Below are 26,269 nucleotides of genomic sequence, written 5' to 3' on the forward strand. Positions count from 1 at the left end.
TTGACTTTTCACCCTTTAAGTCCATTCTATCTTTTCATCAAAACTCTACTTCTCTCTAATAGAAGTATAATAGACAAAAGCCTGAGAATTTTGCTTCAAATTACAGAAAAAAAGTTGAAGTTCACCCTTGGACAAAATCCAGTTTTCTGCCATCACAAAACTCTTATTCAATTCCTCTGTGAAGGAGAAGCAGATTACATAAAGGAACAAAACTTTCCTTTTATCTACTTTTCAATTTATTATGTCTGAGTATTTTCATAGAAAGCTGTTTTGGTAGGCTTCTGGTGGCTACTCATGATATGATCACCTATAAAACTAACTCTACACAACTTTAAGTCAGGAAAATAAAATTATAGTATATTCTAAACCTAACTTATTTTAGGTCAGAAAAAAGTCTTCCCAAATTAATCATTTTCTCTGTGGCCCAGGTTCCAAAGAATTAATTTATAATCATGAAACTTTTTCCTTAGCAGAAGAAAAGACAATAAATTCTTCAAATAAAAATAACTGTATTGTTTAATGATACCATAAAGAGATTCATTCATACTTTTGGAAAATAAAATAATTCAATTTATCATTTGATAGAAGTGTTTATGAGTCAGTGTCATCTGCAAAGATTATCAGATTACAATTAGTAAGGATTATGCACCAAAGAGGGACTTTAGAAAATAATACAATAAGGCTAAGATCCAATCCACTGAAATTTATATAAGGGTAAAAAATAGGGACTAACTCATTTTTTAATTAGGGGAAAATGTCCTACGACATGTGATTCTTAACTGAGAAACCTGAGTATCATTCTTCTTCATGTTCTCAATTTGTACATTTTTAAATTTTTTGTGCCAAGCTGTTCTTGTCATCTGACAAATACAAAAATAATTGGAATGAAACTAGTCAGGGTACATGAGAAATTTAATCTTGAAAGAAGTTCATTCCAACAATGCATTATTGCAGTAGGTTGATGTGAAATCAGAAAGAATCTGAGACTGAGAAAGCATCAGATTGGCATCACCTGAAAATAAGTTAATCCTGGGGAGGAAAATGTACTGAATGACGTGTCAATGTAAACACTCCACAGCCATGCGGATACACGTATCCTCCATGCGTGTAATGTGAGTGGTCACAACATACCTCATTCCTAGGTATCATCATGCTGCAGTACCTGCATCTAAGGACCCACGTTCCAAGAAACCACGGTGAGAGCCAAGAAGTAGAACCACTTTGTTGTATCCTGCATTTATTTAAGCAAACCAAATGTGTAGAGATAGATAGGAAATGAATGCATTATCATGTTTTACAAATACAGAATAGAAGGCCCTGAAGGGAGTGCATGGGAGAACACAGTTCTATCATAGGAGAACATCTGCACGGACCACGGGAAAGCCACAGCCCACACGTCCATCTGTCAGTCCCATTCTGACATCATTCAGGTAGTTTCAATAGATAAGCAATTTGTTTTCAAACAAATACTAATACTAGTGAGGATGGTCATCTTGAACGGTTTGTGAGTGACTATACTATACACACGGGATGCTAGGCTTACAGTGTTATCCGATGCTGCTGTACATTATGCAGGAGGAATGATGTCTTAATACGCATTTACTGTGACATCCACGAAAACGTGAACTCATTTGCATAGGTTAAGTCCTTTGGGCAGCATGATCTTTCTTTAGTCCGCCAAGGCTTAAAGATTCACAGTGTAGAGGAAAAAAACATGAGTTAAAGCATTTCTACTAAAATAGATTTTAATAGCTGGTGTTAACAATTTGCATAACAAAAGCCAAATTATATTAATAACATTGTATCATTCTGTAAGCCCCTTCATTAGAAAAACATTTAATGTTTCCTTCAAAACTGTTAATGCTCTCAAATTTGGTACAGACTTACAAGCTAATAATCAACCATAATTGTACATATTTTGAAGCAAACAGAAGCCAAACTACACAATGGTTCAAGTTTGCATTTTTATCACAGGTCAAAGACCAATAGTCCCACATGTATCATGCCTGTTAGACTTGGTGCTACTTCCAAAATGCTAGGCAATTCACTATATGGACACAAAAGAATGGAATTGCGATGCAGTTTTCTCTTTCTCCTTTAAAAATAAATCATTCTGAACAACAACTGGATTACAAAGTGTGCACTACACAAACTGGATACCATATATCAAACGCAAAAGGCATATGAAGTTCCCATAAATACACTGAAGGAATATGGACGACCAGGGAGGAGACCCACCTGTGGGTCCCACCAGTCTAAGGATCATGGAAGGATGATGGCAATGTCTTCACTTTGTCTTGACTTTTTTGATTATCAATAGTTGATACCTAGTTGTCTAGAAAGGGTCCTAACAGTCATGGAATACTTGAGAAAGAGACTTGCATTTTAGCAACCTTAAGTTAGTTTACGTAGCTTCTTGCTTAACTAAAGCTTTAGCATCTTCATGCCAGGTTACCCACGTCTACCATCCAGCCACTTTCAGATTATCAGAAGCAAACAGCTAAGGTGAAATTAACTTGCGAAGTGAAATTCATCTTACACAGTGAATTCAGCCTTGTAACATAACTATTTTATCATACAATACGTATCTTAAATCCCAAACTTAAGGTTTAATGTTTATACATCTCAACTATATATAAATCCACAAAGAACTTTTCAGAAATAGATGGAAGAAGTCAGCATTTTCTAAAGTTCTAAACCTTTAATGGTAAAATACAATGAGCTATCACCTTTAATATGTCAGGAGCACCCCTCTTCCCCACCACAAAAATACCAATCATTTATAATAAAATATTACTATAGAATAGGCAGAAATTCACTTGCTTGGTTGTTTTCCCAAGACTATAATGGATAAACAAGGGTAATCAAAAAGGCACCTATTTTATATATATGTATTGTAATTTTGGTATAAACTATATCTACCATATATAGGGATGTGTTATTAAAGATCACACCCATTTTCTTTATCTTTTCATTAAAAACATTCTACTGGACCTGAATGAACCTGAAAACAAGGTGCACCTCTTGAATTTCTAGTCTCTCTTCTAAAAGGAAAAATCTTCTTCCTAAATCCCAGAGTGTTATAAAGCTCAGGACGGAGAGGATCAGAAAAGAAAGACTATGGTAAGACTGGCAAAGCCACATCATCAACACCTTTAAGCAATGTACCTCGTGGCAAAAGAGGGGCTGTTCTAATCTCACCCATATTTATACAAGGGGCCTATGGGAATTGTGCTTGCAAATTCCTGTGTGGTCTGTGGAGATCAGGAGGCATGGGAAGAGGGTGAACCTGCACGGGGAGCTGACAACCAGATAAATATTTCCATCTGGGCTATGCTGTGGATGTGTGAGTAGTAACAGGAAGACATAAAGAATTTATTTTGCTGTGGGTTAGAAGTAGGGAGCTTTCTGGAGAACAGAAATTAGTAAAAACATTTACTGCAAAAACGTACAACAAAAGCAATGCATTCTGCTGCTATGCTTTTCTCGAAAAGGAAGATCCGCACACAGCTGTGTTTTCAGAACCTTTTGAAAAGGTATCCGACTGTTCCTTGCTTTTCTCCAGTCTATTTGGGGAACATGGGCATGCTCTCTGTGCTTGGCAGATACAGTCTTCTTTAACTTCAGTCTTAAAGGACTTGCTTTTAAACTCTTTCTTAGCTGTCAGCATTGTTTATCAAATTGAAGGTGGGCGGGAAGCATGTGGAAATGGAAAAGTTGTCCAAGAATGTAGGTTTTTTAAATGATGCGGTAAAAGTAGCACTTTGATATCACACACACATACATTTTCTCTACTCTGCTGACAAGTGTTAGTAACAATTCCAATACTATCAAGGGATAAACCTCAGCAGCATGCAACATCTTGATCTGCCTCCATCTTTATTGAAAATAAATACACTCTACTTGAATTCTGATCAGATCTTAATTCCTAAAGGCTTAAAGAAGAAACATCTTGCTATGCAAACATTAGGTATAGCTTAAAATTTTAGGGCACACACAAAAAAATTTTAGGGCACAATACATAGTGCCCAAATATGTATTTGACTTTTACATTTAGTGAATCTGATTTTGAAATTAGTGGATGAGGAAACATGGAATAACAAGCTGCTGCTGTATGGAACCTTTCCTGATTATAAGCATTATTTCAAGTCTGTTTCCTTTCTTCCTATACATGCACTATTTAGCAAAATTGTGCCTGTCCCACATTTAGTCTGAAAACTTAATCAACAACAACTCTTTTTTTATAACCACATACAAAAAGTGGTCTGCCTTGGTGAACTAACTATAAAGTCATATGTAGAAAATTGACCACGCTCATTGCCCTTTATTTTAATGCACAGATTTCTGCACTATTAGGTCTGTATACAAGACATCAAGACAGGTACAGAGTTTAATCAGTTTAATCATGACTGGCCATTTAAGTGATGGAAAGTCAGCTAGGCTGGTTATTTGGTAATCTGTAAAATCCCTTCCAAAAAAGCCTCTAGTAATTTGCCTGAATTTTTCTCTTTTCAATTTTATATCGGTGCCATGTAGATACAGCTTTAGTGTGATGAAGCTTATTTTGTTCTTTAAACTTAATAAAAGGAAAGTACAGACTTTGAAAAGTACTTTGCTAACTCTTCAAAGGTGCAAATGAACCAGCTTTGGCCTTTAGATCAGTAAAAATTGCAATAAAAGATGTCTTAACAGGATATTTTGTTAATCTCTGTGAACACACAAGGTAGATACTCCCCCAAGACATTTTATTACATTTTTTGTCCCTTTGCTGTTTTCAATTTCATCACGACACAGTCGGACCCTACATGAATCCTACCCTGTTGCAAGTCACAATAAAGGGCAAAATCGGAGCAACACAGAGCTGCCAATGGACATCAGTCTATCAGGGACCTTCGCTGCAGGTGCTGAGCAAATCCAGCCTGATTTACACTTGTGGCTGGGAATCTAGCCAAAGCCTGAGAAGTCACTCAAAAGACAATCATTTCTTTTTTGGAGACTGCCCTGAAAAATCTCTCATGATATTCCTATCTCATCCTTTGAGGGTAATTTAGAAAAGAAAAACCAGAGAGTAGAAAGGAAGTCTCTTTGATGAACCAGTCTTAGCAGCCAGATTTCCATTCCTGACTCTGAGTATCATTTTCAAATAAGAAACCAGGTCATTTCTGTGAAAAGCAAACTCATCTGCTGGGTTTTGGGTTTTTTCCAGTACACTCCAAATTTCATATTTCATTGGGTTCTGTTAAATTTTCTTTGCTTTCAATTCAAAAGTGGCATTAAGCTAATGAAAGCTGTTCAGGAAATACCTAAATCACTTATTTACTAGCATATGTATTTCCTAAGGTATCAGTCCTTCAAATCTAGAGTGCAATACAGCAAGAAAATCTCAAGCAATTTTTAAAGATGTTTTCCTGATGAGCCGGTAACTGGGTACAGACAGGGCTTGTAGATATCAGCCATGTGGTTTGCCTTAGTAACAGAAGCCAGACCTACAGGACATGCAACAGGGTAAAGGCTACAGGGGAAAGAATACAGATGACACTGAACTTTGCCCTCTGCAGAGTAACTGTGACATTACTTGGTCCTGACATTCTGTGGGACCAAGCATAAACTCAGGCCCAGAGAATGTAAATGGAAAGGAGGAGATGCCTTGGTACAAAGGAGACATAAACAGACCCCAGGGGGCCTAGGGAACAAGGACATTTCCTGTTCAGTCCCTAAGACCACTGGTGAGTGTGATTCTCACCAGACTGTCATTCTGCCACTGCTTACATTTATTATATCAGGCAATTTTCACTTGAATTGGAAATTGCCTAATGACTCAAAAGCTAAACAGTTTGTAAGTTATTGGCTGTGTTGCTGAGTTAAGAGAATTTGTTTCTGGTTATTCCAAAGGGAAAGCTAAGAAGTTTCATACACTCATTACATACTAGGGACAACCAACATCTCTATTAAAGTCTACAAAAATAACATTTTCCAGAAGGGTTCAGGAGCCAATCAAAGGAAACCACAAACACAATTAGCAGCACCAGGTCTCCGGATGTCAGGATCTTGTTCACAGGAATTACTGAGAATGCTGTTTTCAGCCCAAAGTCATTCCTACTTCCTGGTACCTTGTGTCTAATTGTCAAAGTAAGGATACATTATTGGAAAATAATTGCCGAGTTGTCTTAAAAGTATCGTCTAGGTTTTAAAAAGATTAGGTTTAGAATACATTAGAATAAAGCTCAAAGAGCGGGGGAAAGAACTAATTCACGAACTCGATGTAGTTTGCTGGGAGCATGCCCGTCCTGCCGGTCCGCTGCACCGTGCCGTACATCCAGCCGTCGTCGATGGGCTGCACGTTGACAATGTAGTCTCCATCTCGGAAAGAGACCTCATCTTCATCCTGGGCACTATAGTCGTACATGGCTCGGTAGGTCCTCTGAGAAGGAAGAAGGGTTCAGGAATGAATACCAAGACAGGCTCGGCCACAGACCCCGGTCCCGACAAACCAAAGCACACACACTCTGAGGAAGGTTTGCAAGCATGGCTAGCTTGGAAAATTCATCAGTGAAAGCTTGGTATCTAACTAACTGTGCTGATCTCAAGTTCATTAGTTTAGGGAAAGACCACAATATTTAAGGGTCAGAGCAGAGATAAAGAAAATACAAGACAATAATGGAAAATAATAAATACAATAGCTAGCTGTCAATTGGTAGGCTTTGAAAGAGTAAAGCCAATTCCTCCATCTTCAGATAATCCCAGAAACCTCAGGCCATGTAGCCTCCTCTCTATTCTACATTTGTCAGGAAACAAAACCTTCCATAGTGGCAGACAGGTCCAGGTCCCATTGGCTTTCTGCCGCTGATCCCCAGGCAGAGGCAATGAGCTTCCCCTCAAAAATATATAAAATAGGTAGGAGGCTGAGGCAGGAGGATTACAAGTTTGAACCAAGCCTGGGGAACTTAACAAAAGTCTGTCTCAAAATAAGAAAGGGCTGGGGATGTAGCTCAGTGCAAAGGCCCTGGGTTCAATCTGCGGTAACAAACATACATATATACATACATACATACATAGATACATTATATACATAATAAAAATTGGTAATATATTCACTTTATAGTTTTGTATCACAGTGACAGAAATGTAGTATATAAATATTCTGAGTATTGAGGTACAAATAAATCCTTGTTATAATGATCAAATCAGGGTAACTGGCTTATTTACCACTTCAGACATATAATTTCTTTGTGTTGAGAACATTCAAAATCCTCTCTTAGCTATTTTGGCCCCATCACTTAAGCTTCCAAGGGAATTTTCATGAGCATCAAGATCATCCTATTCATTCTAGGATCATCAAATATTTGTAGCTTTTTAGGCCCACATGAAATCAAAGCTGGCTAATACCAATCATGAAGGAACCCTTATGATACGGTACTGACAGGTCCCTTCTGTGTGTTCCTGTTTTGTGGAATGCTCATTAATGTCTTCCTGTCTCAATGCTTTGCCTCTGCAAGTGTTTTGCTTCCTCTGCAAGAGTGGCACAGATGGCCACATGCATGGTCACTTAGCAATCCCTTAGCAAACATCCCGTATCGCTTAGCTGTATAGAAAAATGATCACTACTCAATCCACCTGTTTTCTACATGCGTTCATATATTGGAGGCGAAACTGGAAGACCAGGGAGGGAGGAACGCTGCGGTGCGACACTTACCAGGTTTGGTGAATGCTGCATAGACCTCATGGAAGACACGCTCGTCTGGTGCATGTACCCGTAGCCTTGGGAGTGGCTCTGCTGGTAAGCCCCGGGGAGCACAGGCGCTGCGGGGGACACACACATTCTCAGAGCCGCCTCAACACCCTCCCAGCCCAAACGCTGCCTCCTGCTCGCCTAGAAGCTTCTGAGGCAAAGGGCCACTCTGGGTGGTGAGTGAAATTTGAGGAGCGGCATTCTAACCTATCTCAAGATTAGTCCAAAGCGCAGGAATTAAGAACATCTATAGAAAATAAATGTTAGCGTGCAGTTAATTATATTTTTAACATTTTTGTTATTCTGTTGCAGATGTGTGTTAAAGGAACATAAAGACAAAACAAACATTTCCTACAGTACCTTTAAAAAATCATGTTTTTATTTGGCTATGTAATTCTTTCAGGCTTTTTCCAAAAGAAAAACAAGGCTGTTAAAGGAATTTAATTGGGGGCCGGGGATTTAGCTCAGTGGTTTCGCCACCTGCTGCGCAAGCACGAAGACCTGAGTTCGATCCCCAGTACCAAAAAAAAAAAAAAAAGGAATTTAATTGGGTTACAAAGTCTTTGCAAATAGGGAAGGGTGGAGGGGGTGAAGGGAGGGCAGGGGAAGGGGAAAAAATAAGAACCAAGATACTCATGTAATGGTGCAAGATCCCAATGATGTATGTAACTGTATTTTATACCTAAAATGTACCAATAAACTTAATGGGGAAAAAATAAAATTAAACTTAAAAAAAGAATCTTTCTGTAGAACATAAGAATTCTTTATATTTTAACTGTAAGTCGAGGCTAAATGAGTCAGATGCATATTTTTTACAAAAGCCTGAGAAACCAGACCACTTACTGAATTTCATAAACCTCATCCTTCTATGTGAAGAAAGTGTCAAAATGATATTCCCTTGGTGTGTGCTGCCCTCACTACCAATTCCGACAATCAAAAGACATAGTTTTTGTTATGAAGAACTCTGCTTTCTACAGACACCAACACAGAAGCTAGATAAAACCCCACAAAACCCAAAGACATCTATGCCTGTGTGTTTCTCTCAGTATTTAAGTATTTGTAACCAGAAACATGAGCTAAAAATGAAGGAATTTTAGTTACATGCTCTTCTTTAAGTTTTGAATAATTATACAACACATTAGTAAAACTTGTATGACACATGTGCTATTAAATCTGTAACAGTTTGCCATTTTTGTTCAATCAAGTTGATTACAGAAAGCAATTGTAATGGGCTGATTTATTCAGGACACTTTCATAAAAAAATAATAAGCAGCTAGAATTCTTGGGTGTTACAAATAATATTTTATAAATGGAAAATTCATTCTAATGATACCTGAGATCATCAATACTTTAAAGACATTTACTCATCAGAATATTTCAAAACCTTAATGTGTTACCCCAATGATCATGATATTAGGCTGAATGGGTATTCTTTCATTATCTCTTGAGTGACTTTATATCACAACATTGTTACAAGTTGTATTTAATATCCAGATATGGCACCAAGGAGAACTGCCAAGATCTTTACGTGGAGCATATTATAAAACATCACTAAACACCAAATACTTCAGAAAAGACCACTTTTAAGATTATCAGTTTAAGCACTGAATGTCAAGAGATGTCAAGGATATTGTCAGAATCCACTCACAGAGAAAAATAATGAAATTCCCGTAAGTATCGAGGCGCCTTCCTCAAGTAGCTGAGTAAAGGAGTCTTTTCTGTGTGTTGGAAGTTAAAGGCATTGATCATTAATTGATTCCCTCCTTCAACTCAGCAAATATTTATCAGCTGATGTACACACTGATTGCCTGTCACGCAGTAAGTCTCTCCAGCAGTTAACAATAATTACGGCTGTCCACCATGTTCAAGGCATGCCCGGCATAGAAGAGGTGTCAAAGACAATCTCCTTGCTGCAGCTTTGAGACCACTGGCCAACTGGCCCTTTCCCCAATGAAGGAAATAGCTCTCGGTACTGAGGGCATTTCCAGCGCGTGCATAAATCAGTGATGTGGATTATACATCCCATGCTGATAGCCCTGAACTTAGGCTAATCATTTCTTCATTAATTACTATCATTTGAATTTATTCTAAATTTTAAATATTAACACCTTCAACCATTTCTTAAAAAGAAAAAGTCAGTTCTAATCTACTGTTGCACCATTTAACTATGAACTTTCAAATTTATGCACAAAGTACAACCACCTTAAAATATTTGAGGGAAAAACTTTCAGGAAAGGACTCTGAAAGCTATCTCAGACTCTCTAAGACATTGATATTCACAGTTTATATGTCACAATTCCAGTTTTGTGCCCTTTAAGTACTGACAATTTTTTAAATGTTGCTCACCAGGGTTCTCTAATTTACCCGTATACTTATGTGTATTCAGTTGCCCGAATGTACCCTGCAGTCTCTTGCTGTCAGTACAGAAAGAAAAGGAACTCATGTGTTAGATCGAACTAGGAGGAAGTGGAGACAACAGGGCGGAGGTTAGAATGGGACGCTGCAGAGTAATACAACCATCATGCCCTTATGGTGTCTCTTCACACCTGTATTAATTACTCTCATGCCGCTCTCTGGATGGCTTAACAAAAAGCTCCTTTGGGGTTATAAAACCTTGTTATCTACCTTATATCTGGTGTAATAAGAGTTTTTAGGAAGATCCTAAAACTATGAAAAATATAACTGAGAGCCCTGAGGAATCAGTTTAGTAAAAACAATGCCAATTTTAAGAGATACGTGCATTGCTTGTCTGATGTTACCTATATGAATGCTCATTTGAGGGGTGGGGGACAGGTAAAATAAGCCAAAGGAAATTTAAAGCGATGGCTTTGTAAACACAGGTTATTAAATTTTCCATTGAAAGATAGCTATTCCATGTCTGAGATTTCTTCCAGGAAATATGGAATTCAGTTCTGCAAAAGCAAGATATTAGGCTAACTTTCCAATGAGGGCATCTTAAAAAAGAAAAACACATGGCGCCCTTTTATTAAATAGTGGTCAGATTTCAACAGCACTGGTACAGCAGGATGGTGACAAAGGTACAATGGTTTCCCAACCATTCAACAGTCTTGAATTAGAGGGGTTTTTTTATTTCCATACATTAAATCCACAAAACAAAAGCTTTCATTATCCTAAGGTAACAACCAAACACAGAAGTGCGACTCAACTTTCATTTCACGTTGATGAGATTTACTGACCAAAGAGCCAAGCATTTCAGGCTCTCCTTGGAATGTCCTACAAGAGCTCAAAGGCCAACATGTCTCTCCCACTGCCCAGGGAAGTTCTTCCACAAACAGCCAACATCACCGTTTTCTATTAAATGTTGATTCGTAGAATGGAAAGAGATAAAGATAAAGAACTAAGATAAAGAAATAAGTGAAGATCATAAAACTGAAAGCAAAAGGGGAGAAAGAAACATTTTTAAGAGGCTTAAGAAATCTGAAATGAGAAAAAGGAGATGAAAATAATATATAAATGTACAAAAATGAGACTTCTAATCTGAGAGGCACATGGGATGTCCAAGGTGATGTTGTTCTTCCCTGTATAAGTGGGGTCTCTCCCGTGGAGTTTGACTCTGGCATCAGCCAAAGGGCCAAGACATCTGTGTTCCCAGCCCCCTGTCACTGCAGTGCAGCGTTACCCGGGTGACTTGCAAACTGGCTAATGTTTGCAGAATGCTGTGAAATTTGCAGGACTATCTTTAGCTACACAAAGGCAGGATCCTGCTTAAGTACACCATCATACAGAAGGCTACCTTTCTTCTGGTTGTTTCCTGAAATTCTTCACACCCCAGAGAAGTCAAAGGCTTGTGCTCTTCCAGTTTGCAATGTACACTGACCCCACTAAATGACAGGTTCCATAGATTTCAGCCACAGGGGTTTGGAGGAAAGTCATTCAGAGTGACTAAGCCAGGAAGTTACGTAATGGAAATGAATTATGTGATTCCATTGTACTAGTCACTTAAAGACTTTGTTTCTGAGAGAAGCTGAGCCGGTCCTAGAACACAGAACGAAGCTCCCCCGACGCCATCCCAAGCTCCTAGGGCAGAGAAGGTGAGTCGCGCGGGTGCCAAAAGCACCCCCCTCCCCCCGTGGAAATTAGAAGACACGTAAACAAGCCTCAAAAACAGACTTCTGGATCACCTACAGCAACCCCAAAGGGAAACGAGATGGAACAATCTGATACTCAACCACCTGGACTCTCTGAACTGGCAACAAAAGAGGAAATGGGAAAAATGAAATCAGAAATAATTACTCAGATAACAGCAAAGATTTCGCTCATGGTGCATGACATGATTAATAAATCTAGAGAAGACACAGAGAAAAAAATAGAGGATCTGAGGAACATGACAGAATCCCAACATAGGAAACAAATGGAATCCATAAAACAGATGCAAACAGATTTTCAGGAGATTAAAAACTCCATCGAAAGTCTGCACAGCAGAATGAACCAATGTGAGGATAGAATTTCAGATATAGAAGAAAAGACTGCAATTAGTGAACAGGAAAAGAAAAATTGTTTTAAAATTGTAAAGGAACACGAGAAATCAATCCAGCAGCAGCTAGATGATGCAAAGAAGAATAACATAAGACTAATTGGAGTCAATGAAGAAAGAGGAGAGAGTGCAGATGACATAAAAAAACTCTTCACAGAAGTGATGGCAGAAAACTTCCCAAGAAGGGGAAAACAACTTCACATACAGATAAGTGAGGCATATAGGACTCCAAATAGCCTTGATCAAAAAAAAAATCTACACATAGGCATATAATAGCTAGGATTCCAGAAATCCAACAGAAGAACAAAATTCTACAAGCAGTGAGAGAAAAGAAACAAATCACATACAAAGGAAAGCCCATCAGAATCACAGCAGACTTCTCAATGCAAACCCTCAAGGCAAGAAGAGCTTGGACTGATGGATTTCAAGCCCTAAAGGAAAACAGCCTCCAACCCAGACTGATGTACCCTGCAAAACTATCTTTCAAAATTGATGGAGAAATAAGATGCTTTCATGAGAAAGAGCACCTTAGGAACTTCATGAATATCAAACCAGCACTCCAAAATATTTTAGACAATACCCTAGGAAAAGACAATGAGGATCACAACCCCAGGAAACCCAGCAGAAATGAATCCATTGGGTGTGACAAATTAAACGCAAAGGGGGAGAATCCAACAAAAAGAAATAGTCATGACAAGGCTTTTCAAACTTTTAACTTCATCTCCCTAATGAGTGTATAATTCAACCTTGTTCTTGTACTGATTAGTATTTTTCTGATTCTAGAGTTGCACACCTTTCCTTGTGCTGTACTGGCTATTTATCATCTTATGTCTACATTTTAATTGGGTTGTCTATTAATGAGCTCTAAGAATTCTTTATATATTCTGGTCATAGGTTATATGCATTGTAAATATGGTCTGTTTAAGGACTACTTTTCATTTTAATGATGTCATTTAAAGTTCTAAATTTTGATGGAATCTCATTTATCAATTTTTTTCTTTTATACATCTTGTCTTTTGTATACTAGGTAGTTCTTGCCTACCCTGAATTCATAAACATTTTCCCTTATAATTTCTTCTTAAAGTTTTATACTTTTAGGCTTTCATATTTAGCTTCACAGATCCCTTCAAGTTATTTTCATGTATGGAAATAAATGGTTGAGGTTAAGTTTTTATATACAGATACCAGGTGTTCTAGTGCCATTTGCTGAAAACACTATCTCTTCCTCGGCTCTTGAACTGAGTTTATGGTCTATAAAATGCTAATGTTAAATAATCTTTCAAAACTCAGTGGACCATATATGTGTAGTTCTATTTCTAGATTCTGTTTTATTCAAATGATCTATATGTCTTTCCTTTCACCAACACTGCCCTGATTACTGTAGCTTTAGAAAAAGTCTTAAAATTAGGTACTAAATGTCTTCCAACACTGTTTTTGTTTTTGTTTTAACTTTTCTAGGTCCTTTGTACTCCTACATAACTCTTAAATTTCAATATCCAATTCTTCATTTATAGCAAGTATACACAGACCTGAATTTTTATATATACCTTGTGTTTTCTAATCCTGCTAAATTCAAATACAAGTTCTAGGGACTCTTAGAGATTTCTTAGTATTTTCTCTGTAGATGATCATTTCATCTACATATAAAGATTTTGCTTCTCCCTTGCCAATCCTATCCTGATTGTGTCATTTTATTGCCAGACTATTTTGGTGGGGCCTAGGTTTCAAAGTTTAATGGACAGATAAAGAGTAAGCATATCTGCCCTTGTTCCCCACCTTAAGGAGAAAGCATTGTATCTTCTCCATTCTTATAAGGTGTTCTCGCTGGAAGTATTGAGTACATGTCTTTAATCTGTTGAGAAGTTTCTGTTCTACTTCTGGTCTCCTGATAGCTTTTACCATGAACAGCTGTGGAATTTAGTCCGATACTTTTTCTCCAACTAGTGACAGGATCATATGGCTTTTTCCTTTCCTCTGTTAAAATGATGACTTTTGGGGGTGGATCTTCCAATGCTGAACCAACAATGCCATCCCTATAACAAAACCACTTTCTACACCCTGCCAGAGCTGACTTCTAAGAGTTGTTTTGTTAAACAAATTTCTATCTATGTACATACTTTTTTCTTCTATTATCTTTATCCAGTTTTAGGATTAGCACAATGTTGAGTTCCTAAAATGAGGGGAGAAGTGTTCCTTCTTTTTTCTGCTTTAATTGTTTAATATAATTTATCAGTTAAAATATACATGAGCCTGCTGTTGTCATATAGGTAGGTTTTCAAGCTAGGAATATACTTTCTTTAATAGGTACTATTCAAATTTTATATTTCCTCCAGAGTTAGTTTCATTAATTTTTTTCCAAGGTACTTCTTAGAAGTTGTCAAATTTATTTCAAAACAGATTTTTGGAATATGCTTTCTATATCCTTTTAAATTCTGTAAAATCTGTGGTAATGTCGCCTAGATCTTGATATTGTAATTTTACAAATGTATAATTGATATTGTGTAACAGGAAGAAAAGGTCTAAAGCAGCAGGGGAAGTGGGAAGGGTAGGGGAAAGGATAAAAGGGAAAAGAAAAAATATGAGAAAAGGAAAAAAAGGAAACAAAGTCTTTGCAAATAGGGAAGGGTGGAGGGGGTGAAGGGAGGGCAAGGGAAGGGGAAAAAAATAAGAACCAAGAGACTCATGTAATGGCAATGGCGCAAGATCCCAATGATGAATGTAACTGTATTTTATACCGAAAACGTACCAATGAACTTTAAAAAAATGTACAAAGATGAAAATAAATGAATCAAAGAAATGCACCCACAGTAAAAGGGGAAAGTTACACAAAAAGAAATCTGATTTGGGGGAGATGTACCGTGGACGGAAGAAGAGAATATTATTCCAGTGCCTGTGGTGTGCACGGTGCTTTGTATGTTGTTCTTTAATTATCACAACTATCATGTATCAGTCCACTTCACAGAATAAAAAGCCCACGATGGCCAAGTGCAGTTGCACACAGCTGTAACCCCCACACTCCAGAGGGTGGCAGGAGGATCAGCATGAGTTCAAGGCCAGCCTGACCTACTTAGTGAGGTCTTTTCTGGGACAAAAAAAGAATTAAGTTGTGCTAGGTATGTGTACCAACTCCATACAATAGGTGTAATCAATGTGTCCTGCAAACGTGGACTGATAAAAAATGCAATAATTTTAAAAAAGAAAAACAGGTAAGGGAGAGGTGCTGAAGAGTTGAAGAGTGACAACAGAGCTCAACTGATGGCCCAAGTCTAATTGTAAAAGCCAAACAGACCTCATTAAGGATACCAAATCAACTGAGAAAATAATTTGGCATTTTTTTCTCATGGGCTTATTTTCTTTAAAAATCCAGGAGAAAGAAAAAGGGAAAATCACCCTGCAGAATTTTTCCAATAAAGAATATAAGATACAGTGAGATTGTTGGCATTGTTTTCTAATGCTTGATTTCCGTTTTATCAGCTAATGCACATCAAAGAACTTACTGAGGTTTTGTTTTGGTTTTTGGCTTTCAGAGGAGGAATCACGATGTAGACAAAGATGGAATATAACATTGCTGAAAATATGAAAATGCTGCTCATTTGAAAGTGAGTATTACAGGAAGGTGTGGGCCAGTGGTACAGCACTTAGCTGTTCTGTGCAAGACCCTGAGTTCAATTCCCAGCACTGGGTCGGGGGGGGGGGATAAGAAAGTGGGTATTTGCTGAGCACAATAGTGCACACTGTAGTCCCAGCACTCGGGAGGCTGAGCCAGGAGGATTGCCATGAGTTCACAGCGAGACCTTGTCTTTAAAAACGTGACTATTAAATGATAAACTAGTTCTGAGCTACATCCCCTCCAGTCTATGAGCAAGGCAGTGGAGCTAACTGATATGAAGGTCCTGTGATCTGGACCTTTTTGCTCAAATAGCTTTGAAAAATGTCACTGATATTCATGTCAGAGCTTTATGTTCTTAGCACACCTGAGCCTCCTGGCAAGCCACAAATAGGAACAAAAGCCACAACATTTATGGTTAATCTAACAAGGTCCTTTTTTAATCCAAGAGCTTTCTTTCTTCTCTCCTTTTTGAGACAGGGTCTCACTATGTAGCCCAGGCTGGCCTCGAACTTGCAGCGATCCTCCTGCCTCAGCCTCTCGAGTGCTGGGAGACAGATGTGCTCCACCACACCCAGCTAATCTGAGAGAATCCTTAACACTATAAAAAAACCTATTTCCTTTCCCTGTATAAAACAGAAACAGGCCAGACTGCTGCTGGGATTTGCAGTAGTTTACTGGGAGTTTTGCAGCACTGGGGCTTGAACCCAGGGTTGCCCACTTACGAGCCAGCTGCTCTACCACTGAGCAACACCCCAGCCCCAGTTTGTTGGGTTTTAATGATACTATGTGAACAGACACCTACCTAAGAAATAGGCTTACTGCATAACAAATACGGAATTCATAGACTTTAATATAAAAATGATATCATCTACAACTGAGTTAAAACCAATTAAAGATATGTCTAATCATCATCATGATATAAAATAATTGCTCAAACTTCGGAAATCCCAAGTACCAACAAAAGCTAGCATCATTCTCTCCTGTATTGCATTTGCAGCCCCAGCAGGAGCAAGGAAAGCTGGGGAAGAGTGAGGTGGAGGCCAGGGGGCCGGTTACTTGCAGCAGACTCCGTGCTGGCTGCACATCACATTCACCTGGTATCTTTCCAAACACACCTAGGTCCAGGTCCTCCGAACATTGAAATCTGAATCTCAGGTGGCGCTAGGGAAGCTGGGTGTTGCCGTCTGACTGTTCGGCCCTCCGTGTGACTCAGATGAGCGGCCACAGGGACGACATACTGAGTGGTCCACTTCCCTGTCACCCACCAGACAACTTTACAGGCCCTCTCTGAGACGCGCTCTCCCCTAATAATTCCCTCTCCCCGATGCCTTGTGTCCAGTATCTGTGGAGGCAAACAGCTGAACCCGCGATTGAAGAAGCAGCCAGGAATCGTGGGAAGACATCAGGGCCAAGAGGAAGCTCACTGAGGAGCGGTATGGAGGTTGAATGCACCAGTCCTGGCAAGGCCGGTGCCACAGGCCCCACTGTGGGCGGGAGCTTGGCCCCCACCTCCAAGGGGCTCCCCCGGCAGGACTGGGGCACAACCTGAGAGGAACAGCGGACTGTGGAGCCAGAACAGGGCTTTGAAACATCCAGAACTGGGTCGGGGATGAAGCTCAAGGGTGCAGCACTCGCCTCGCAAGCGCAAGCCCCTGAGTTTGACTCCCGGTACCAAAACAGGAGAAAGAAAAATCCAGAATTATCTCTCAGCCAATGCGAGGTTACTCATTACGTTCTCATTCTAAATTCCCAGATTATCTTCATGCTAATCTTCTACTCTTAGCTGAATTGCATTACTACTACGATCAGTACTATAGTATAATAGTATAGTATAATAGTATCATGACTATTACTATCAGTAATGAGATTATTACGATCGCAAATTCTTTTAATTGTAGTAAAATGTATATATCATAAATTCATCATTTTAACCTTTGTCAACAGTGTACAGGTCTTTGGAATTCAGTATATCCCACCGTTGTGTGGATTTTAAGTTTCTTTTAAGAAAATGCCATGTACATATAAAAATAAGCACCTCGGAGCATACCTGTATGAAAGTTAACTGGGGACCCATGTAATGTAAGATTCTGCGTCCCCGAGAGTACAAAACGTACACACAACAGAAGTTAGATGGTATAAATTAAGTGCTCAGGGTAGGCCTTCCTGGGTTCCCCGAGCACAGAGCTCTCCGGGAACTGGGCAGTCAGCTGCCCTGCTCACCGTGCGCCAGGCCCTGGGCTCAGTGCGTCGCATGCCTCACCTTGTGTAACTGGCGCTGCCAGAGGTCCTCTCCTCACCGAAAGAGAACACGATGATTGGCAAGATTAAGCAACTTCACAAATACCGGCACTCGATGGGAGCCAGGATTTAGTCCAGAACCCAGACTCTTGGCCTTATACAAAAGCAAAATGACCATCGAAGGAGCGACGGGACAGTGGGAGATCAGTTTCCAGATAACAACTGAGACTCCATGAAGCGCGAGAACACTGCGGCCCCCAGGGAGTGACAGGAGTGAGGAGGGCCCCAGTGAGGCCTGGACAGGAGGCAGCTCCTGCTGGGGCCTGGGAGCTGGGCGGGGAGGCAGACACTGAGCGAGCAGGCAGGCTTGTCATGCCCACAGAGGAAACCCTGGGGGTCACTGACCTGTAAGCTTTGGGGACCTGAGCCAAGATGGAGCCCATGTGTATGTGCCCCATGAGACGGGCCAGCACACTTCCGGGAGAGTCTGGTGCCCAATGCTCACACAGTGACATTCCACCAGAAGCAATGGCTTTTAGATTTCTTTCTAGTCATTTTGGAATCGGAAAGAGGGAGGGGTGGACCTTTGTTCTGTCTTCCCGTTGTCAAAGTCACCTTATTTATGCAGGACAATGACAGTCCCCTCATCCGGTATGGATAATTTCAAGTCCGTGTTCAACACCACAGCTCCAAGTGTGACTCCAGCCCCTTCCCACCAGTGACTTCCACGGTGAGGGCAGAGTCCTTCTGCCTGGTCACCAGCGTATTCCCTCTGTGATGTCAGCATCAAATAGTGCTGAGAGTTACCACCACAGACTCGTTAAGGGTTTAGCTGAAAATACAATTAAACCCAGGAGACAATTTAAACCATGAATTTAACCATTTTCTTCCATAAATTTAAATTTAAATCATCAGGCTCACTGCATTGCTTATATAAGTACAAAAATAAGTATGAATTGAATATTTAAAGATTCTTTATCATCTGTAAACACCAAAAGGAAACCTATAGGCCTTGTACTTTTCTAACTACACCTACACTCATTACATTTCAAGATTTCGTTTATGTATTTGGCTTAGCCACCTACATAAATACCTCTAAAGTATTGTTTGGGGGACTCTGCAATTCCTAACTATTGAGAAAACACAAAATCAGTTATACTTTAAATTGTTTGACACTTAAATTTGATTAGTCTCACAAGCCCAGAGAAACAATACAGTGTGTTTCAAAATTCAGTTTTAGAAATATCCCCTTAGTTAAAAAAAAACAAAAGTTTGTAAATGTTCTCTGACAGAACTGAGCTGAGACATAACATGGTTTTTGTAGAACTAGATAACTTCAGATTTAAAAACTTGTCTCACTTCAAAATATTCCAGCTAATTTATTCCTACTTTAGGTTTGAATTTCAGTTGGCATTCTGTATCTTCCTCAGATTTGTTTCTCATTTTACCTAAGACAGAATAAACCAACCAATTTGCAACTATAATTTAAACCACAAATGAAGCAGGATCATCACAAAGGAAAGGAAATTAATTTCTACCCCAAATCTCTGAGTCTTTAATAATATCCCTATGGCACAAAATCTATGCGGTTTGTATGCATGCAGACGCCCCATATGTGTCTACCTCAAAGACAAAAAAGAAAATAAAGAGTCAACAGTATGGCAATACAGAGTTTCTTAAGAAAAACTACATAATTTGGGGCAGTTCTTTGATAAGAGGAAAGTAATAAGGAAAGGTAAAATGAGGCAAATGTGGTGATGCACACATGTAATCCCAGCTATTCTAGAGGCAGAGGCAGAAGGATCACAAGTACAAGGCAAGCCTGAGAAACTTAGACCCTGACTCCCGGTGGTGCCTATAATCCCAGCACTCGGGAGGCTGAGGCAGGGGAGCTGGAGGCCAGCCTGGTATACACAGTGAGTTCAAGACCAGCCTAAATGACAGAGTGAGACCCTGTGTCCAAAACAAAGTGAAATGAAATTTTAAAAAGGGGTAAAGACATAGCTCACAGATCATTTGACCAGCATGTACAAGGCCCTGGGTTCCATTCCCAGGTCTGAAAAAAAAAAAGTTAGAATGGCAGGACAGAGGTGCTGTTTCCTATTTAGGTGTCCTGTGTCACTAACTTGTGAACACAAATTATGCCACAACTAAAGAGTCAACTCATAGCAAATATCAATTTTCCTCGGTGAATAACACTGCTAATGTATAGATGAACCTTACACATGAGGATTAATTTTTCAAGTAAAAAGAAATTTTCACTGTGCCATTGCAGGGGACATTCTATAAATACTACTGGATATGGATGTGTGTAGTACATGTTTTAAAGACTCAACACTGGATTACGTATTTGTTTTTTCTTGTAGTATTCAATTCAAATTCTGACCCTTAGGGAATATCCCCAACCCACAAGAAGCTCCCAAATGAGGCTTCACATTAGACACCGTCTTAGTTACTTCTCTCCTTGCTGAGACAAAAATACCCAACACCCACAGTTAAAGGAAGAAAGGTTTATTTAGCTCACAGTTTGTAGAGGTTTCAGTCCATAATTGTCTGGCTCTGAGGCAGGGTGGCATGGCAGAGGGCATCACAGAGAAGAAATAGTTCATGTCCACCAGAAGGTAGTAAAGCCAACAAGGGCCAACCACAGCTCCTTCTGTCCCTGTATCTTATCCAGCCTACTTAGGGCAAGTGGCACTCACACCCTTGATCCTAGCACTGCACCATGAATCAATCACACACTCTAGATCCAGACACCTTGGAAAAAGCCCCACCTATGACTGTGTGAGGCTTTGGAGGACATGTAAACACAAGCCACAACATTCCCCCGAACACTCGTGCACATCCCTTGATGTAAAAGGCATTTAGTCCACCTCTAAGATTTACTGAAATCCCGACAGTTTCAGCACTGCTGAAAAGTCCAAGTCCAAAGTCTCCTCTGAGATGGAAGGCAAACTCTTAGCTGCAAGCCCTGTACAAATGAAAAGAAAGTGAAACACTTCCAACACTCAATGACACACAATAGACATTTCCATTCCAACAGTTACAAACAGGGGATCTGGCAAAGAATGAGAGCAAAACAAGACCAAAATCCAGCATGGAAAACACCAAATCCCATAGCTCCACTTCCAGCGTCCCTAAAAATCTGTGGCAAGTTGTGAACTCCAAAGGGCTTGGGTGGTTCCATTCCTACTGCACGTCTAGTGGCGGTAGCTCCTATGGCTTCTCTCTTTGGGCCGGCTCTGCTCCCTCCTCACTGTTTTCCTCACATGATCCACGTTCCTGGGTTCTCCAAACTTCTGCGGTCTCCACTGCACCTTCGGCTTCACACTCACAGCTTCACACATGGCCCTCTCGGGGGCATGCTCCCTGGCCTCCTAGGCCTTCAGATTTCTGTGAAATCTCGTGGAAGCTTTCCTGATCCCACAACTCTTGCATTCTGTATGCACCTAAAACCAGCACCGTACGGATGATACCAAGGTCTGCCACCAGCTGGAGCAGCACCCAGGCTTCCTTTTCTCTTGGCTGTAGGGGTCAAGCACCTACGAACCAAATCCCAAAGAACAACTTCCCTAGGCCACCACCATTCTGGAACACGGTGCTCCAGAATGCTGTGCTTCTCAAAGCAAAGTCTTTCACCTTTGCAACTCCGAGGGTGCAAAGGCTGGAGTTCTGCTGCTTCTTGTGATGTCTTCAGGCCACCTTTCCTGTTGTCTTCTTCTGAAATACTTGGTTTTTTCTTTTTAGTCTTTTCAGCGACCAATTTCTCCTCTCTTCTATCTTTGCAGGCCCCAACTTTACTGATGCTTTCTTTCTGGCCAAACTAAAAATGTTTTAAATCATTATCCTGGACTCTTTGCTCTTGATTCTCAACATAGATCTGGCTAAAAGCCCCCAACAGTAGCCATGCCACTGCCTCAACATTAGACTGCCTTGAAATTTCTTCTGCCAGATTAATTAGTCCACCATTAATCTCTGTCTCAGTGAAAGTCTCTGGACAGGAGTAAAATGCAAACTTTCTGCCAAGGCATAACACACATCATCTGGAATCCAACAGCCAATGCAGTTCTTCTCAGCAGAAACCACCCAAGCCTGGTCTTTAGTGGTATCATTTCTATCAGCCTTCCGGTCTTCTGAGCTCTGTCCATAATCTCCCATCAAGTACAGCCTAAGGTGTTTCAGCTCTACTTTTTCAGCCAGGATCTCCAAACCTTTGCTAGCTCTTCCCCTTCCCACAAGCCAGTCCTAAAGGCTCCTGAACCACATGGTCGGGTACAGTCACAGCAACAACCCCTCTCTTGGTACCAAATTCTGTTTTAGTTACGTTTCTTATTGCTGAGGCAAAATACTCAACACCCAAGGTTAAAGGAGGAAAGGTTCATTTAGCTCACAGTTTGTAGAGGTTTCATTCCATAGTCAGCTGGCTTCAAGGCAAAGTGGCATGGCAGAGGGGTATCGCAGAGGAGAAACAGTTCATGGCACCAAAATGTAGCAAAGTAACAACGGAGGACCACAGCTCTTTCTATCCCTTCTATCTTATCCAGGCTACTTAGGGTGGGCAGCACTCACACCCTTAATCCTAGGGCCCTTGATCCTAAACTTGCACCATGAATCAATTCCAGCATCATACACTCTAGATCCACTCACCTCTGAAAACAGCCCCACCTATGACCTCATGAGGCTTTGGGGGGCATCTAAAGACATCTAAAGACAAGACATAACAGGCACCCCTGGTGACAAGCCACAGTAAATGTCACATGTAGGAACATCTCAGTATCGCTATGAGATGGATGACTCAACATGTATGAAGATAGAGAAGCAGGGAAATGGATGTAACTGATTGGTTCTCACAGAGCCCAAGTTCTCTACGTTCAAGGTCAACAGTGGGGCTGGAAAAATAGGCAGGTCTGAAGAGTCGTTGGCAGGTAGGGACAGTCACAGCAAGAGTTCACCATGATCAAATACACACAGTCCTAGGAACAGCCAGGCAGGAGCTAGGTAAGAGCCAGCCAGACTAACTAGTAAACCACAAGTCGAGTACAGATGGGCCAGGTGTCTAGAGAATGATCAAGATCAAAGACCAGAGTTTCTGAAAAAGGTATCGTGGGCAGGTAAGGAATATTTTGTGGGAAGATGAGGCACTCAGAATTAAGGAATCTCACCACGAACAGGAAACATGATGGACAGCCCAGGAAATGAGATAGTGACCAAGCAAAATGCAGAAACTCAATACAATTATATCATTTCCAGCCCATGGAATCTTTGAGAGTTCCTGGTCAGGCTCCAATCCCCATGCCTGACCAGCCTTGGGCTTGGCCAAGGGGACATGGGGCACTGGGCTGAGAAGGGAAGAGATAGGAAAGTAGGGAAATGTGTGACAATGGGGACAGACAGCATTAACTCTGCTGCTTCACATACGCAACTGATGTAGAAGTGTATAGCGTTATTTAGCCATCTTGGACATCAATTGTAATCTATAAAACCCAAAACTATTTTCATTATTATTGCTAGTGTTCAACCATATGAAAATCAAGAATATCTATTTTCTCCTTCACATGCATGCACTTTACAATTTATAAAACTCTTCCAACAAGTTTTCTCATTTGATACACATGCCATAGCCATCTGTATTCTTCCTGACAATCAAACCTCTCTTCCAATCAACTCAGCCTCACAGGAAATATGTTTTTAATGTTTTATTGTTTGATACTTTGTGTGTCAGATGTTTCTTCACAGGCATACGGAACCCTTTGATTGAATCTTGGCAAATCAATGAAAGACACATGTGCATCCTGAAACAAGTGCTATTCATTAGGACTTGATCCCATCCCCAACTTTACACTCATTCCATTCCTATTGAGAGTAAAAATATGAGCTTCTCTAAAGACTTCAATAGAAGCCTGAAACTTTTTCTTCTGGGAAAACAGAATTAACCAAAATTTACTAACAATTTTTAATGGGTGCTTTTTTATGGGCTACATATATCTGATAAATGGTAAATCTAAGCTAAAGTCTATTAACTGGATTTCACATTATAAAGAAACAGTAATTCATTTTCCTATTGATTCATTTCATCACAGAAATTAGTATATCAATATTCAACTCTGAATTTTCTTAAATATAAATAAAGATACTAAAACATCACTTTTTTGACAGTAGCAAACTCTCAAATTTAGGAAATAACACTCAAATATTGTTAGGAAATAACAAAACTGAGATTCGCTGGTTGAAAGCATTTTCTTTAGAAAACTCAGATTAGGAAGAAGTGGTATTTGGGAGAATATAGTAGTCATCAACCAGTAATTATAAAATTGAAGTAATGCCTAAAATAAAAATATCAGCAGGTTTATTTTAAATGAAAACAAATAGATCTATATCTGAAGTGTTTCCTTTTTTAAAAATAACTTTTATTATGTATATTTAGGTTTAAAATGTCATAGTATACATATAGTCAAATAGTTACTATAAAGAAGCAGAGTAACATATCTATTACCCTATATTTTTCTGTTTCCCCAAACTCGCCATGGTAACCACTGTTTTAGTTGCTGTCTCTGTGTATTTGAGCTGTTTATAAAATATATCCAACATAAAAGTGAGTTCATACAATATTTTCCATTCTGCAACTGGCTTACTTCACTTTGCATAATGTCCTCCAGGTCCATTTATGCATAGGTTTGCAGCAAATGATGAGATCTCCTCACTTAAGGCTGAATAAATATATATAAATGATCACTAAGATATGGAAACTCAAGTGCCCATCACTGAATGAATAAAGAAAACGTGGTCTGTCTAGGGTATACAGGATAATGCATATGTAATATAGATAATTCATATATATGCACACTCTTTCTGTATTCACCCATTGATAGACATCTGGGCTGCTTTCCTATCTTAGCGATTATGAATAATGCTGCACTGAACATGGAGTACAGACCGATTCCAGAGGTTGTGACTTCATTTCCCTTGGGTCCATACTCAGAAGAGGGACTGCTGGGTCCCATGGGAGCTCCCTGTACACTTTCTTTAGCAACCTCCATATTGTTTTTCAGAATGATGGTCACGGTACACCACTCCCCCACCCCAACGGTGCTTTAGGACTTCCTTTTCCAGCCCTGTATTTTCTAGTAGGCTTTTCTGATTATCTAATTTTAAATCTATGCTCATAAAGCCAATAACCCTGAACTAGGGGCAGAATATTGTGTAAATAGGAAACATAAATTCTCCATGGGCAAAGAGAATCAGCAGAAAAATGAATGTACACCCTAGGCAAAGGACTGTAACTTTATGGACACCATTTATATTCGGAGAGATTTGGAAACATTGATGGCTGGATACATATCCATCACTTTCAAAATATAGTACCAGTTTATGATTACATTGTGTCTGTGTGTGGTATTTCTGTTGGGCAAATGCATCTTTTAATGACTGCTGTTGTCCTGAGGAGTTTAGAATACACCCCGGGGGTCTTTGCTGTGCCTAGGAAGGTGAGAAACTGGTCTTTCATTCCAACACCTTTCCTTCATCACTCATGCACCAGGCACTCCCAAGCCTATCCCAGGTCCTGAACAGAAAGCTGAATGACAAATTCAGTTTCCACAAAATACATGATCTCACAACCAACCAAAGTACACTGCAATAAAAGCCAGGCTAAAGAAAGGAGGATTTCAGAATTCTGATGGGCCCTTCTACTTTGTGACAATCCCGAGGACAGGCAACCTAAGTAAATAAAACACTCAAGTGAGAAGCATTTATATGAGAACCGAGGGGCTGACGCAGACAGTGAGCTGGTTTCTTGGTTATGGAAGGGCATTGGTTCAATGAAGCTTTGTAATAAACACAGGTTACAATGTTACACTCCAGTTATCAACCCTAGATCACAGCTTTAAAAACTGTGAGTGGTATTATTACTCTCAACTCAAATTAGTCTTAATTAGACACTAAAAAATGAAAGACTAATGTCAAGCTTTACTAATGTAATACATATAAGGCTGCTTCTTTATATTTGAGGTTAAACTTTAATTTGAACATATTTATATACTCAACAATATTTATTAGGTGTCCATAATCTAGGTGCTAGTTATAGAATAGAGATCAGAGAAATAGAACACAAAAAGATTACAGTCTAATAGAGTTTGTACTCCACGGGAGACAAACAATATACAAATTCATTAATGGTAATGCAATATCGGGCAGTGAA

General features: G+C 39.7%; 1 protein-coding gene across 11 annotated transcripts in view; it reads right to left on the bottom strand.

Annotated features, from left to right (window-relative positions):
• Positions 1-1,211: 1,211 nt before the first annotated feature.
• Nebl (nebulette) overlaps positions 1,212-26,269 on the bottom strand; it is a 114,327-nt gene continuing 89,269 nt past the window's right edge. For all 11 annotated transcript variants that reach the window (XM_021240503.2, XM_087207101.1, XM_087207111.1 and 8 more), the window contains 2 exons: positions 7,694-7,800; positions 1,212-6,421 (listed from right to left, as the gene is read on the bottom strand). In XM_021240503.2, coding sequence (XP_021096162.2) covers positions 6,245-6,421; positions 7,694-7,800 — 284 coding nt within the window. In that variant the 3' untranslated portion in view covers positions 1,212-6,244. The remainder of the gene's footprint in view (positions 6,422-7,693; positions 7,801-26,269) is intronic.

Source organism: Heterocephalus glaber, unplaced genomic scaffold (genome assembly GCF_053883595.1).
Source record: "Heterocephalus glaber isolate CG9 unplaced genomic scaffold, H.glaber_assembly_v1.0 deba00000768, whole genome shotgun sequence".
Taxonomy (NCBI): Eukaryota; Metazoa; Chordata; class Mammalia; order Rodentia; family Bathyergidae; genus Heterocephalus; species Heterocephalus glaber.